Source organism: Prionailurus viverrinus, chromosome X, assembly GCF_022837055.1.
Source record: "Prionailurus viverrinus isolate Anna chromosome X, UM_Priviv_1.0, whole genome shotgun sequence".
Classification (NCBI taxonomy): Eukaryota; Metazoa; Chordata; class Mammalia; order Carnivora; family Felidae; genus Prionailurus; species Prionailurus viverrinus.
Window position 1 is genome coordinate 51,721,214 of NC_062579.1, and position 14,401 is coordinate 51,735,614.

Below are 14,401 nucleotides of genomic sequence, written 5' to 3' on the forward strand. Positions count from 1 at the left end.
GAATGGCAGGTTGTTACTCCACCCTGTCTGGGGAATCAGTGACTTCTAAGTTCAGCCACAAATAGCCCTTGGGGCTTGAATTTGGCAGTTAATTTGTATTCATTTGTCTGTAGCTCCAACTGAGCATCTACTGTGTGCAGAGCACTGTGCTTCATACCAGAGCTGAGGAGGGCAGAGGGCAGGGGAGGGGTTAGGGGGAGGCAGAGGGGTGATAAGGGCATGGTTGCTGCCCTCACAGAGTTTACAGCCCATGTACTATTGAAAAAAGATTTGCTCAGCCACCCAAGCCAGATGGAGTGGGGGAAGCACCGTGTATAAGCCCATCATCTTGCCTTTCCTGTTGACCAACTAACATGCCCTCAGTGGCACTGCCCCCTTCACGAGGTGTGCTCGCAGCTCATCTGAGACAGTCCTGTCTGTTGTCGCAGGGAAGGGCCCCACCCTCTCTTTCCTCTCTCCCCCAATCCCTTCTCGTTGCCTCTCACCCAGGTATACTACATCAACTTCACTGACTTTGCCAGCTATGAGGTGGTGGTGGACGAGAAACCCTTCCTTCAGTGCACCCGCAGCATCGAGACAGGGAAGACCAACTACAACACTTGTTACACCGCCGGCGTCTGCCTCCTCAAAGCCCGGCAGAAGATTGCTGTGAAGATGGTGCATGCCGACATCTCTATCAATATGAGCAAGCACACCACCTTCTTTGGGGCCATCAGGCTGGGCGAGGCCCCTGCGTCCTAGATTTCCCCTGCCCTCTGTTTTGCCCCTGCTCGTGCCCCTGCCCCAGGTTTGGGAGCCAGGACTCCCAGAACCTCTACAAGCTGCTGTGGAGTGAGGTATATGGGTGTTGCAGCCAGAGACAAATACCCCAGTGCTATTTATTCCCCAGTGACTCCAGGATGACAAGGCCTGCTTGACTTTCCAGAACAGCCTTGAGTTAACAGGACAGTTGATAGAGCCCCAGAGTTTGCATGAAGCAGGACCTTCTTCCTTGGCTTCATGTTTACTGGCTCCTGGCGTGACTCTTCAACCTCAAGCTCCCTATTGTCAAAGTTTTATTGTTTCTTGCACTAAAGTGGGGTTCCAGGGAAACAGGCAAGAGAAAGCAAAGGTGTACGCCAGACTGCGGGGAGGGGGGGCAAACCTCTGAGCCTAAGGGGCTGCTGTTCCTCTCTTGGGTAGGGCTAGGGGCAATTGTGGGATGAGAGCAGAGTGCTGAAGCCAGAGCACAGAGGCAGGGAGGGGAAAGGCACGTGCTTGTGGCAGAGACCGAAACAGAAACCTGCCAAGCAGGGCATCCTCAACAGTGGAAGCATCCTTGCTGCTCTGCGCCACAGCCTGCCAGAGGGTCAGAGTGTTCTTCCCACTCAGGCTGAGAGCCACTTTGCGGCAACTCGCTGGGCTTTGGGGACAGGAGGTTTGCTCTTGGAGCAGTTGCAGAAAATGGCCAGAAACCAGCCTGCCTAAGAACCTGAAGGCATGCTGGGGCCACACGTCTTTCACTTTGTTTACAGCCACACTCCACGCTCAGAAAAATCTCTGGCTCCCTTTCCAATTGCTCTCTTTCCCAGCCTGACCAGAACTCCTGTCTTCTTTCTCCACAGAGCCTACCTCTGTCTGAGACAGGTGCCTAACCTGGGACCTGTGCTTATTCAAGTCTGGGATACTCTTTAGATGACCTGGGCATAAAGAGACTTTCCCGTTTATTAAGCAACACAAATATTCATCTAGTCAAGTTGTGTCTGGGGGCAATGGGTTGGACTGGATGGCCTCCAGGAGTCCCTTCAAATTCTAGTATTTAGCTTCCATGATAGTCTACAAAAATTCCCAAACTCTAGCCTGCCCCTGGGCATCAACAAGGCAGAACTTTTCTGCATGACCCCAAAAGGGCAAGAAAGAGGAGAGGACAGTGGGCTTTTTTCAAGTTAGCTGCAACCCAAGTGGTCATTAGCCTAGGCCTTATCCAAAAGGGCAGCACCTGATGCCCTACTGACCCACCTTTCTTCACTCTGGCTTTAGAAAAGCCACAGCAGAGTCACCATGGATTCCAGTGCTGCTTCCCTGAATCCAGGCTCAAGAGAAGCCAGCATCTAGGCACTGGGCAAAGCTCTGCCCTGTACCCAGGTCCAAAGACACCTTCCCCCCACCCCCACCCCAAGTTTCCCACTGAATCATAGAGTGGGACCATTCAAGGGCCTTATTTCTAACTGCCTGGGACCAGTCTGGTTTCTGGATGCTGGGTCTAGTCCAAAGCTGGGGAGGGCCAATCTTGTATAGTCTGCTACCTCTGCTCCTGAAACAAGTTTCCCTTTGGAGAGATTGGGGATAAAGCCCTTCAGGCAGTGGAAACCCCCCAAGAACAGGGACTCATTTCTCAGCTGTACCTTCCCTTTCCAAATAACTACAGTGCTTGGCCCTTCAAGGGTCAGGGTAAGAGGTGGTGGGCTATGACACCATCATCTGGTTGCTAATGAGAGCCTTACAACCCCAAGTAGGGCAAACTGCAGGCATGTGTCTGGCCCAGGCTCCTCTAAAGTGCCTTAGACAGTCCTCAGTTATAGCAAGAACTGAAGGGAACCTCTCCTTAAAGTTTGGAAAGTACTTTCTTATTATGTCCTTCGATGATACTATAACTCCCATCATTTAGACAAGGCTCAGAGAAGTTACGTGCTTTGACCAGGATCTCAGCCAGGTCGGAGTCCAAAGCTATTCCATTGTGCTACACCATTGCGTTGTATTTGTGGTCTAGAAAGAACCAATAAAAATGGGAATGAGGACCCCAAATCCTTCAGCGTCCCTGAGAGAAACCCAGGAATGCTCGTTTCCATTCCTTGATGGCAATTCCTTGATGTTCTTTTGGCTGCCAGGGGCTTCATGGAAAAAGAGTAGGCCATTTCTTTGGGAAATAGCCATCAGCCATAGAGCTCTTATGAGAGCTCAGAAGAATTGTCTTGGCACCATGTCTAAGCAGCAGGCCTCTAGTACCAACAGAACTGTACCCCTCATGTTTTTTTCACTCACCTGGTAATCCAGCCACCTATCATGTATCCAGCCCCTGCTGCAGGTGAGGTCTTCCATTGGTTATCCTATAGACAGTTTATAGGAGCTGATCCACTTCCCACAGCTACTAAATGATTCCTGATGTCTTTCTACCATACCACAGAGAGCTCTGTCTACCAGGATCTGTCCTAATGGAGGAAAGACCCGAGAGGATGTGTGAGGAGAGGGAAGGAGAAGGCTTCCTAATTGTACCCCTAAAGGACATTCTGAAACCCATTCTATTCTCCAGACATAGAGGGGATTATAGGGGGAAGAAGATTTGCACAGGACGCTTTATTCATTGTGAAGCCCCAAAAGGAACCCTAGAGGGAAGGAGGTGATGAAGGAAGCAACAGATAGCTGGGGAGCCAGTTGCAGCAGTCATTGGCAAAGTGGTGAAGCAATTTACTAGTAAGAGGATGTGAAAATAGATTTATAGTCTGGAATTCCGCTGATGTGAGTTCACCAGAGGGCCAAGGCTAGCGTGGATGATGGGACGAGGACATTTGTGAGTGAGCAGATGGCAGAGGTTTGAAAGAGAATTGCATGGCAGGGGCCTTTGCCAGCTACTTGGGGTTCAACAGCCAAAGCTGGCATAAAAGATAGCTTTGGGGGGCTGCTCAGCTACTGGCTCCTTGGGAAATGTAGTCTTGGCCTTAGGTCCCCCTTCATCCATCCTGAGTCAAATCTCTTTTCCTGAGTAGGAAAGGGTTAAGAACCCTGGAGGTGAACAAAGACTTCAATCCATGTGCAAGTACATGTGTTTCCTATAACTTCCGGTGGGTGCAAATAGATTCAGAGAAATTTAGAGCTAGAAACAGAGGCCCAGAGATGGAAGGTGACCTACCCAAGGTGAAGGAGCCCTGACCTGCTGACACAAAAGAGCAAGGGGGTGGAGCAGTCCCTGTCCCACACGGAACCCCTTCTTTCTTCTACCCACAGACTTCAGACTAGAAGTACTTGGCCCCCTTCAGGAGCCTGGCCAGGCAGGGAAAAGAGTAGCTGTAGCCTTTGTCAGAACTCTTCCCCCAAGGCATTCATTTTCCCTGCTCCGGCCTCTGGACTGAAAGGCTCTCCACTGGCCTAATACCAGGATGTCCTGAGGCTGCCCTGGCACCCCCTCATCCCCCACCTCCCAGCCTAGAGGCTCCCCTAGGCCATGTAAGCACAAAGAAGGAACCAGACTCTTTCTTTTAATTCATGTCAGGGCTCCCTCCAAGAGGACTTGGGGTGTGTCATTTCTTTATTCAAAAAACTTCCACTGGGGTGGAGGGTGGGCTTCACGGGGAGATTGGCCTGGAGCAAGCCCAGTGCTGCTTTGGGGGTCAGCATCCAGTGTGAGATACTATGTACATAAACTATATATAATGTATATAAACTGGGATGTAAGTTTGTGTAAATTAATGGTTCATTCTTTGCAAATAAAGCTTTTTTCCCCATTCTTGAAATAGACTTAAGCACTACCTATATGCTAGGTGCTTCTTTGCAAGCGTTGCCACACATGAGCTAGGGGAAGGACCAAGGCACTCATGTCAGAGGGGGCAACAGAAGGAAGGAGGTCTGAATTTCCTGTCCCAACATCCCACATCATCTCTGTGCGTCAGATCACACGTTCCCCATCCCTAACACCTTAGGTCTTTTCCTGTAATTGCCTGTCCAGTAAGCCAGAGGTCCTACAAAGAAAGGAACATTGTCCTGAGGCAGAGACACAGCACGAAGTTACCCTTAGCTTGACACTGTGGCATCTGTAATGGATATTTCATGCCTGAGCCCATAACAGCTTGGGTCTACCCAAGATCCAGCCTCCATGATGTATCATCCCATTTTGCAGATGAGGAGACCAATGCTTAAGGAATGATGCCCAACTAGAAAGGTTACTTAAACTTCCGAAGGGCTGTTGACAAGATCTTACACTGTAAATGTTCTTTTAAACATTCAGATGCCATGGAATTTAGGGCATAGTTTGCTCAAGGATAGGAAATGGGCAAAATAACTGGAGGAGAATAATTTCGTATAGCTGTCCAATTTCCAAAGTTCAATCACATTCAGTATCATTTGATCTTCCCAATGGCCTCTGAGGTAAGCAGGGGACGGATTCTTCATCCTACAGATGAGGAAACTCGGGCCCAGAGATGACAGATTGTTCCATGTCCTATGGCTTGAGGGTGGTGGAGTCTGAACTCCAAGCACACAGGATCTCAAGGCACCCAGTCCTGTAGGAGTCTCGATGCCAAGAGATGGGGCTGCGTGAGAGCTAGAGAAGCAAAGCCATGATCAGGGATCCTAGGCCCTTAAAACAGACTACTTGGGGCACAATGAGTTTCAGAAGAAAAGCTTTTTATTCTGTCCATTATTTTCCTCAGTACTGATGCTGAGTGAGCATGGGAAACCTCGGGGTACTTCTCTCTTAGGGCTTTCCCTGAGCTTTGGGACTATTTCCCTTGTAATCGCAAGGAAAAATCAGAGAAGTGCTGGAAGGAGGAGAGAGATGGAGGAAGAAGACGGGTCTAGAGAACAGCCAAATGGACAGCCCCGCCTCATATTGAGGTCTGGCCAAATCGGGAACAGGAGGCCCATAGGTGACTTTTGTCCTATTTCACAGGTTCCAGGCTGAGAAGCTGCTGGGGATGTCTGTCAAACTATCACCAGTTCCTGGGTCTCTGAGATGCCAAACTTGGTCTTATGCTGGTCAAACAGTTTGCGTAGGGCATCAGTATAGAGTGCGTGGTATTTAGCCACAGTCTCCTGGCTCGGGTTCTCAATCTTGGGCAGTGGTAGAGGCTTCCCAACTGCCAGAGGAGACAGAGAAGGAAAAGGGGAAAGCATCAGAACAGCTCACTCCTTAGAATGGGCCTCGGCCCTCATGCCCAGTTTCTCCCCACCCTTACTGCAACCATGCCCCTTATCCTGGCCAGCCTCTCTGCCTCCAGACACAGCCAAACCCAAGGCTCAGCCTCAGAACTAGAGCCTATATCCTAGATGTGGCTGCCAGTGGAAAGGCTCACTCACCAATGGTGGTTACAGGCTGAGCATAGGGCAGTAAGCCCCAGGAGTTCTCAGTGAAGCCACGTCCATAGAAAGCACAAGGGTAGATGTGTACCATACTCTGGAACCACTTCTGGAATCGATTCACCAAGCCCCCAGGAGTGAAAATGTGCTGACTGTAGAGGTCTGCCTCCCCAAAGGCATAGGCAGGGATTAGAGGCACTCTGCAGAGGAAAGGTATATACTTTGATGGCCAGAAAGGTAGGTACCCTGCTGAAAGCCAGATGTGCTACCAGTGGTCCCTAGGTCTCCCTATAGGTTTCTCAGCACCTAACTTAGCTGGGCCTACGTCCAGACTAAGTGTGAGGGCCCCACTGTCTACCCCAGGCTGCCCGTAGGGGCAAAATATCAGTAAGCTAAAGGAAGCAAGTCCCAGACCCTCCTGTGAACCCACAGGTCTGAAACACTAGAAGATAAGACCCAAGGGCCATCTCATTTAGCTTTCTTCCCTTTAACCCACACAGTAATGTTGGTTCTCTCTGACATGAGGTTACAGCCTTTTGTTGAGGTACTTTCGTATAGGTACTGGCCCAGATGAGAGGCTTGTGTGAGGCAGAGCAGCTCAGGGCTAGCCCTCTAGCCTTTCTTCATAAGCAGAAATGCCTCCAGGACATGGCCCAGTCTCTACTCCAACACAGAAGCAACTTTCTACCTCCCTTTTTGGATATAATTTCTTCAAAACCCCTTACTCCTTCCCTGCTAGGCTTTTGGAGCCCTTCTGCCCATTCTGGACCAGAGGTGTCCTTACCCATGCCGAAGGGCCATGCGTACAAAGCCAGTTCGGTTCTTCAAGACCAGGGTGGTAGAGCCTGGAAGGCTGTATTTGCACTCAGCCAGGCCACCAACCACCACAATCAGCATGTTGCCTGTGCCTCTGTGGGTAAGCAGAAAGTCCATGGAGGATTGGCTCACAGAGCAGGTCCCTGGTAGGCAGAAAATGCCAAAAGCTGATTGGCCACTTCCCACACCTCCTAACTTTCCTCCCTACATCTTCAAAGAGGAGAGAGCCTCACATCAGGCAGGTGAGCCTTAGGTAGCTTTTTAAGACCAGAGAGGATCACTGAGTTGGCCTTGCTCTCACCCATTCCCCCAACACTTCTCCCTTAAGGAACCATGTTTCCTTTGGCTTTACATCCTAGGAGCCAACTCACCTGAAGACATGACATAGTCTCTGAGCAACGGCACCCAGAAAAAGGCTCCCAGTGTGAGAACATAAGGGGTGATACCAGGAAAGATCTTGGAGAAGCATAAGCCGTTTGTGGCAAACTGGCCAAACCACGAGTGGGACAAGACCCCGTGAGGATGGCAGACAAGGATATAGTTGTAGCTGGGGGAGATATCATGAGTCTTCAACAGCTGTAGAGGAAAGTGGAGTCAGAAGGGGCATAGCCAAGGAAGAGTATTCCTCTTTATGGCCAGAGACCTGGAAGGGGAAAGGGCTGCTGTGTCCAGCCACACAGGTTGGGTAACACACAGCTCCAGGGGGCAGCATTCATGTGGGCCTCAATGGGAATGATGCCCCCAACCTCCACCCTGGCCCAACCACTGGCATTGGAGTTGGGGCTGGGCCTGGGACCCAAGTGGGGATCTGGGGCTACTTACCCTGAGGGGGAAGTAATCACAGTAGTGTTTCCACAGGCGCCAATTCCTCACAGAGGTAACCCGGCGGCCACCTGAAAAAAGAGCCAATGTAGCCAAGTTTTCCCCACCCCCACTGTCTTCTTCAGAGCCCTTTTCAACGAGCCACAGGGGGGCCCCTCACCCCCTACTGTTTCCTGGCCTTGTGACAATCAGGATGGGCTATGTCACATTCGGGCCAATTTGGGACAGGCCTGCATTTCTGCTTTATTAGCTGCCTTTCCCCTAACCTACTCCAGTTCTGATCTGGGCCTTTCTAGCACTTTTAAAAAGACCCCCTTCCCTCAGCTTCTCTAAGCCAGGTAGGGACAGGCTTGAGGACTTCTTGGGAATTGGCCAGAGTCTCTTAGAACTATAATAAGAGAAGAGGAAAAAGCCTGTGGCAGGTCGCAACGCAGCCCCAGGGGGGCCCCTACCTCGCTCAGGGGTCTTCCAGTCATAAGCCAGCCAGGTGAGAATGAGCACAGTGACCAGCCAGTACGATGTGAACACCACCAGGTACAGGTTGACAAAGATTACGGTGATTACTGCAGGGAAGCCCAGCCCAGAGTTAATGAATTATGAACAGTCCTTCACACTTGCCCTCCCTCTTGGGGTCTCTCCACCTCAAGGTCACACACACACTCCGCCCACATGCTCACTCAGTGCTCTTGCTTCCTCTCCTTAGCACATGGTCTCTGTGTCCACGTCCCCAGCCCTCCATCTCCTCTCTGTCCTTGGGAACCTGCTTCAGGTCTGGAAAACCAGATGTTTTCCTCTCCAGCTGTGGTCCATGCAGTAAGCCCTCTACTCCCCAGGACCTGCTCCAGCACTGCTCTGGGCTGTGTTCAATGGCAGGGAGCCAACAATGGGTCACATTGATCCAACCACTAGAGGTTGGGAGTCCTGGGACAATAGAGCCAGGAGCAGTTTTCCTCCAACTCACATTTTCTTCTCCAAATCTTCTCTGTGAGGCATCGGTGGAGGGAATACAAGAGAAAGAGAAGACCCAGTATCATCCAGGTTGGGAGTACACAAGTTCGCAAACGAGAAACAAAGGAAAGGGCAAGGTAGGACAGAATCAGATACTGGACTGTGTCAAGCTCCAGTAAGACAGGAGCACTGTAAGGTAGAATAATTAGGACAGACTTAATGGAGATGAGTCCTAGGGAGCCGCACTTACTTAGAATTATTACCAGACTCAGTTTTTAAAACAGCTGTGAATGAGACTGTGTGAGAGAAAGTGGGTCAAAATAAAGGTTAGAAAAGACAAAATACACTTCCAACTGGACATGGCAGATTGAACACAAGTTTTTATCTTTTTTTAATGTTTATTTATTTTTGAGAGAGAGAAAGAGAGTGTGAGTGGGGGAAGGGCAGAGAGAGAGGGAGGCACAGAATTTGAAGCAAGCTCCAGGCTCTGAGTTGTCAACACAGAGCCTGATGCAGGGCTCAAACCCACAAGCTGTGAGATCATGACCTGAGCTGAAGTCAGACGCTTAACTGACTGAGCCACCCAGGCGTCCCACAAGTTTCTATCTTGACTCCTTGCTGAGGCCTCGCTAAAGTTACCATAAGAATGTTTTAAAAAGTATAGATCTGCAAGAAGAAAAAGAATTAGAGAGATACCAACAAGAGTGGACAAGAGATACCAGCAAAATGTTTGCATGCTTGAAAGTAGTTGAAGGAAGGAGTAAGTGACTTCAAGGAAAGAAAGCTGAAACCTAGTTACCTGCAAGGGGAATGGCTACAAGAGCAAGCCTGTTTGTTGTAGAAAATATAGGAAAGACTCATAATTTGGAGTCATTAGATGTGACAAAAAGCACTGTGAGGCACAAGGCTTGATTGAAAGTCTATCAAAGAGGTAGTTAGAACCCCAGGTCCCATCCCCACCCCTACACCATTGGACAATGGGAGGACTATTCTCTGAAAAATTGAACCGAAGAGACTCTAAACTCAGACACTTATAGTAGACACAGCTAAGACATTCTATATGCAGCCAAATTGTGAATCCAGTATGAAAGAATAAGGACCATCTCAGACATATAGTCTCAGAGAGTTTATCTCCCATGTCTGTTTCTCAGGAAACTACTGGAGGATGTATGTGGTCCATCAAGGTAAGAGAGTAAACCAAGACAGAGGAAGGCATGGGATCCAGGAAAAAAAGGAGCCAATGGAGGAAGAACTGACCAGGGCCAGGGCTAGGGTGAGGCAAGCAAGGTGCTTAGGACACAAAATTTAAGAAGACACTCTCAGGGTCAGGCAAGTACTGACTGAATACTTGCACAACCCGGAGAGTAAGCACCTTCTTAAATTATGCACCCAAGGTACTTCAAGGGCCCTGGAGGTGAGAGCTATGTGTAAGACCAGATTGTAACAGGAAGATGCTGGGCTCCAGCAGCAATATCCTCAAGGAAATAAACAATGGGGGACGGGAGAGGACCTTACAGATTCCTGATGTGTTCACTGATATTGAGAGATTAATGTCTGTGGAGAGTTTGAAGATGAATTGGTGTAACGAATAGATAGCTAATAGAGCATAAACAAAATTTAAAATGAGGCAATTGTAAGTTCCAGAGAAACAAAAAATTGTACAAGAAAGGAAATATACTCTCAGTACACTAAATGGCTCACCTAGGGATATTCCTAGTCATAGGCATTTAACCAAACCTGTGCTACAACAATCTCGGGAGGATGAAGGAAATGGACAGATCTAGCAATAGTGTATAGAACCAAATTCTCATCTTCCATATTAGAAAGTCAGTGACAATATCTAAAGTTGTTAAATCAGAAACTAGCAATATTTAGACATTTTAAACAGTAAAATGTAGACACGTGGAGATAAATACCAGAAGACAAAACTAACAAAGCTGAAAATGGCTACCTCTAGGGAACAGATGTAAGGGTGAAACAAAGGCCAGCAGTTTTTAGCTTTTGATATACTCTTATAAAACTATTGGACCTTTCAAGAAATAGAGTCATGGGTCTAGTCCAGAGGATACCTCCCTGTTTCCCTTGGGCTTTGCTCAAACCAGATGGTGTTGGGGACATCTTGTGAGGCAATGTGGCCTCAGGCAGAGTGCCCTGACAGTGAGATGAATCCTGGCTCTGCCATTTACCATGAGTCTGCTCTCAGACTGGTCACTGAACTTCATCTGCCAAGTGGGAATTACACTACCAATGTCTGCCTTATCTTCCTCATAGACTTATTGTGAGGGTCTTCTCTCAAAGCCTTTAGGGTCCAAAAGGATATGATTCCATGAACAGAGTGAAGAGCTTGGAAGGTTCCAAGGGGCCATTTGCTCCACCCACCCCATGTGAGCTAGCAAGGGAAGGGGGAGTGCTGGAACCCACATTTCCTAAGGCCCAGGCCTAGAGCCCTCCTGCCTGTTCCATACTACCTCTCTTTATGTCCCACAGGCAGACTCTAAGACCTCTCTGGGACAGTTTGCCCCCTGCACTCATCTCCCTTTCTGTCGCACACCTCCTTCAGCCTCCTCTGCTCCACCTCAAACTGGGCCCTAAGCCCTCCGTCTTGCCTTTTCCGTTTCTCTTGCCCATATCTTCTCCTCATCAAGCCTTATTAATTCTGTTCCAATTTCTCAAATCTCTCCTTTTTTTCCCTCTTGTCTCCATCCCAATTACTACTGGTCTGGTATGAATCACTACCGTCTCTCACCTGGATGATTTCAACAGCCTCTTCCTATAACCAATTTGCTACACAGAGCTATAGTGATCTCTTGAAAACACAAATCTGATGCTGTCGTCCTGTGCCAAACCCTATCATGGCTCCACATGGCCCTCAGGAAAAAGTCCAAACCCTATTCCTTAGTTTACAATGCCCTGCACCATCATCCCCAAACTGCCTGCTTCTCCAGTATCCTTTCTTCTGTCTCCCATTCATTCACTCGATATGGATTGGGCATCAGTTCTGTGTCTCTTGCCCCTCATCCCGCTTAACCACTGTCAGCTCCTTGAATGTTTTTTGCTCTCCCTCATCCTAGCCTTGTCATGTGTCACACCCACTCTCTGCCCTGAACACTCCTCCTTCTTCACCTAGTTCCTATTTGTGCTTCAAGAGTTAACTCATTCAACAGAAAAAAATGGGCAAAGGTTATGAATGGGCAGTTACCAGAAATTTTAAATGAGGCAATTATGAATTAGACTGCACCCTGGACTAGCATGTGCTCCAGGGACACATCCAGATCCAACCTCCCAATCAGCATTGAGTGAGCTGAGGCAAGAGGTAGGGAAAGAAATTCATAAGCTGGAATCAGGCCCTTGTGGGCTCAATTCCCAGTCCAGTTACTCTGCTTCCTAAGCTGTGTGATCTTGGGCAGACCACTTACACTACATGTACCTCAGCTTCCTCATCTGTACAATGGAGATTATTTGACACATAAGGTGCTTAGAACAGTGCCTGACGTGATAAAAGGGTGCAATTAATGTTAGCTAATGTGAGTGTTAGCACTTATTATGTATGTGTGGCTATTGGTATATATATTAGCGCTTATTATGTATGTGTGGCTATTGGTATATATTGGTATATATATATATACCAATATATATATGTATGCCAATGTATATATATATATACACACCAATAGCCACACATAGATAATATATATGTATATATTATATATAATATGTATTACTATATATATAATACTATACTATATATAATAGTATATATTATATATAATTATATATAATTATAATATTAATATTATTTAATATATAACTAGTTATATAAATATATAGTATATATTAATATATAATAATATAATAATAATATAATAATATATTATAATAATATAATAATAAAATATAATAATATAATAATATTAATAATTAATATTATTTAATATATAACTAGTTATATAAATATATAGTATATATTAATATATAATAATATAATAATATAATAATAATATAATAATATATTATAATAATATAATAATAAAATATAATAATATAATAATATTAATAATTAATATTATTTAATATATAACTAGTTATATAAATATATAGTATATATTAATATATAATAATATAATAATATATGTATTATATATAATAATATATAATGGATATATAATTTATAATTATATATAATTATAATATATAACAATTAATATGTAATACTATGTAATATATAATACTATATATATTATGTAAATATATATATGTGTATTATATATATATATAGTATTATTATGCATAATAATAGCTTCTACATCATGAAGCTGGTGTGAGGCTAAAATGAAGAAATATGTGTGAAAATACCAGGTACAAATTACCTAATACATATGAATTTCTTTCTGCTGGTCTCTTCCTGCTCTGATTGCTAATCATTCCTAGGTTAACACTGCTCTTTTCAGCACAGAGGGGTCCTGGTGCCCACCCCAGGCAGGCCTCCTAGCCTCCCATTGCCTGTCCTCTAGCCCACGCTCCCTATTCACTGGCAAGCCCCAGACTCCCAAGGCCTACCTGCAGTCCTTCCCAGGTATCTTACAAGGTCATTTGGTTCACACCCTTGCCTCCAGCTAGTACTCACTTAAACCACCTGACAAGTGAGAATTTTTTCCCAGCCCCTCCCCCTCCCACAGGGATGCTTTGCTTCAGCACCTAGAATACAGTGGCCAGCATCTAAGTAACTCACAAAGTGTTTGTGGTATAGATAGTAGCAGAAAAAATGGCTGGATAAATGGATGAATTGCTCTGGACAAGAGGTTTTCAGAGCCTTCGTCTGCCACCAGGCTGCTATTCCCCACTGGTGGTTCATGAACAGCTAAGTCCTTTTGCAGCTAAGTCCTTTTCCTTGACTAGCCTCAGTGAAACTGCCCCACATCTTCCCAAAACATGCCTGGCATGCCCCAGCGTAGACCCAGGAGAGCTCCCCATTCACGCTGCATCAAGGCTCGCTTGCACACACTCATATGCACCCTTGCATAGGCACACACCTCTATGCACACACACACACACACACATACACACAATCATATACACTCAGAGATTCCATGAGTACCACCACCAGGCACGTCAGGCAATGCCTGGGATGACCCGGGTTTTGGCATTCAAAATCCTGCTAAACCCTAAAACCCCTCAGTCCCAGGCATACCAGGGCAGTTGGTCACCCTACCAAAGGCTGAAGACTCACCAATAAGAAAGACACTTAGGGGCCACTGAAAAACAGCAAAGACCTCCAGGGCAGTCTTAAGGTCCTTCTTAGAGGGCAAGAACATCATCCTCGCGGTCTCCAGAGACTCCAGGTGAGTGCTGTTCCTTTGGTTTCCTAGGCTTGATTGCTCAGGAGCCTTCGATATTTCCTCTCTTCATGCTTTCTTCTCCAACCCCTAGCTAGTCTCCACCCCCCACATGACAGCAGGGATGCATGCCGCCTCTGCTTGCCCAGCTCCTTCCAGCAGTCTACCCACATGCACTTTTACCCACTTGGGCACAGCCTAGGCTGAGATTGTGACACCCCCTTGCACACCTGCGTAGAGAAATTCAGACGAAGCTCTGGTGTGGGAAGTGAGTGGGAGGGGGTTTTGGGGTTGATGAGAGGCCTCCAGAGCCAGTGTCATTGGTGGGGAGAGGCAGGCAGGGAGGAGCCCAGGGCACCCACCTGCCTGGTGGCCTGCATTTCCATTCACGACACCCAGTTGTGTGTGCATAATCTCTCAGTGACAATGTGATT

At 47.0% G+C, this 14,401-nt stretch overlaps 2 protein-coding genes across 6 annotated transcripts in view; one reads left to right on the forward strand and one right to left on the reverse strand.

The window, feature by feature from the left end:
• EDA (ectodysplasin A) overlaps positions 1 to 4,470 on the forward strand; it is a 430,954-nt gene extending 426,484 nt beyond the window's left edge. For all 5 annotated transcript variants that reach the window (XM_047844527.1, XM_047844529.1, XM_047844532.1 and 2 more), the window contains exon 8: positions 490 to 4,470. In XM_047844527.1, coding sequence (XP_047700483.1) covers positions 490 to 741 — 252 coding nt within the window. In that variant the 3' untranslated portion in view covers positions 742 to 4,470. The remainder of the gene's footprint in view (positions 1 to 489) is intronic.
• A 1,203-nt stretch (positions 4,471 to 5,673) lies between these two features.
• Positions 5,674 to 13,946, reverse strand: AWAT2 (acyl-CoA wax alcohol acyltransferase 2). The gene is made up of 7 exons (XM_047844874.1): positions 13,862 to 13,946; positions 8,139 to 8,249; positions 7,687 to 7,757; positions 7,236 to 7,440; positions 6,833 to 7,007; positions 6,049 to 6,248; positions 5,674 to 5,828 (listed from the first exon to the last, which is right to left on the reverse strand). Exons 1-7 carry the CDS (start codon positions 13,944 to 13,946, stop codon positions 5,674 to 5,676), a joined length of 1,002 nt encoding a protein of 333 aa, XP_047700830.1.
• Positions 13,947 to 14,401: the final 455 nt, after the last annotated feature.

Excerpts from the sequence above, each read along its gene's own strand:
- AWAT2 (XM_047844874.1), bottom strand. The coding sequence starts at position 13,946 with ATGTTCTTGCCCTCTAAGAAGGACCTTAAGACTGCCCTGGAGGTCTTT. Across the intron at positions 7,008-7,235 it reads AGACTATGTCATGTCTTCAG|GGACCTGCTCTGTGAGCCAA; the intron begins GTGAGTTGGCTC and ends TCTGCCTACCAG. Across the intron at positions 5,829-6,048 it reads TCAGCCTGTAACCACCATTG|TTGGGAAGCCTCTACCACTG; the intron begins GTGAGTGAGCCT and ends CTCCTCTGGCAG.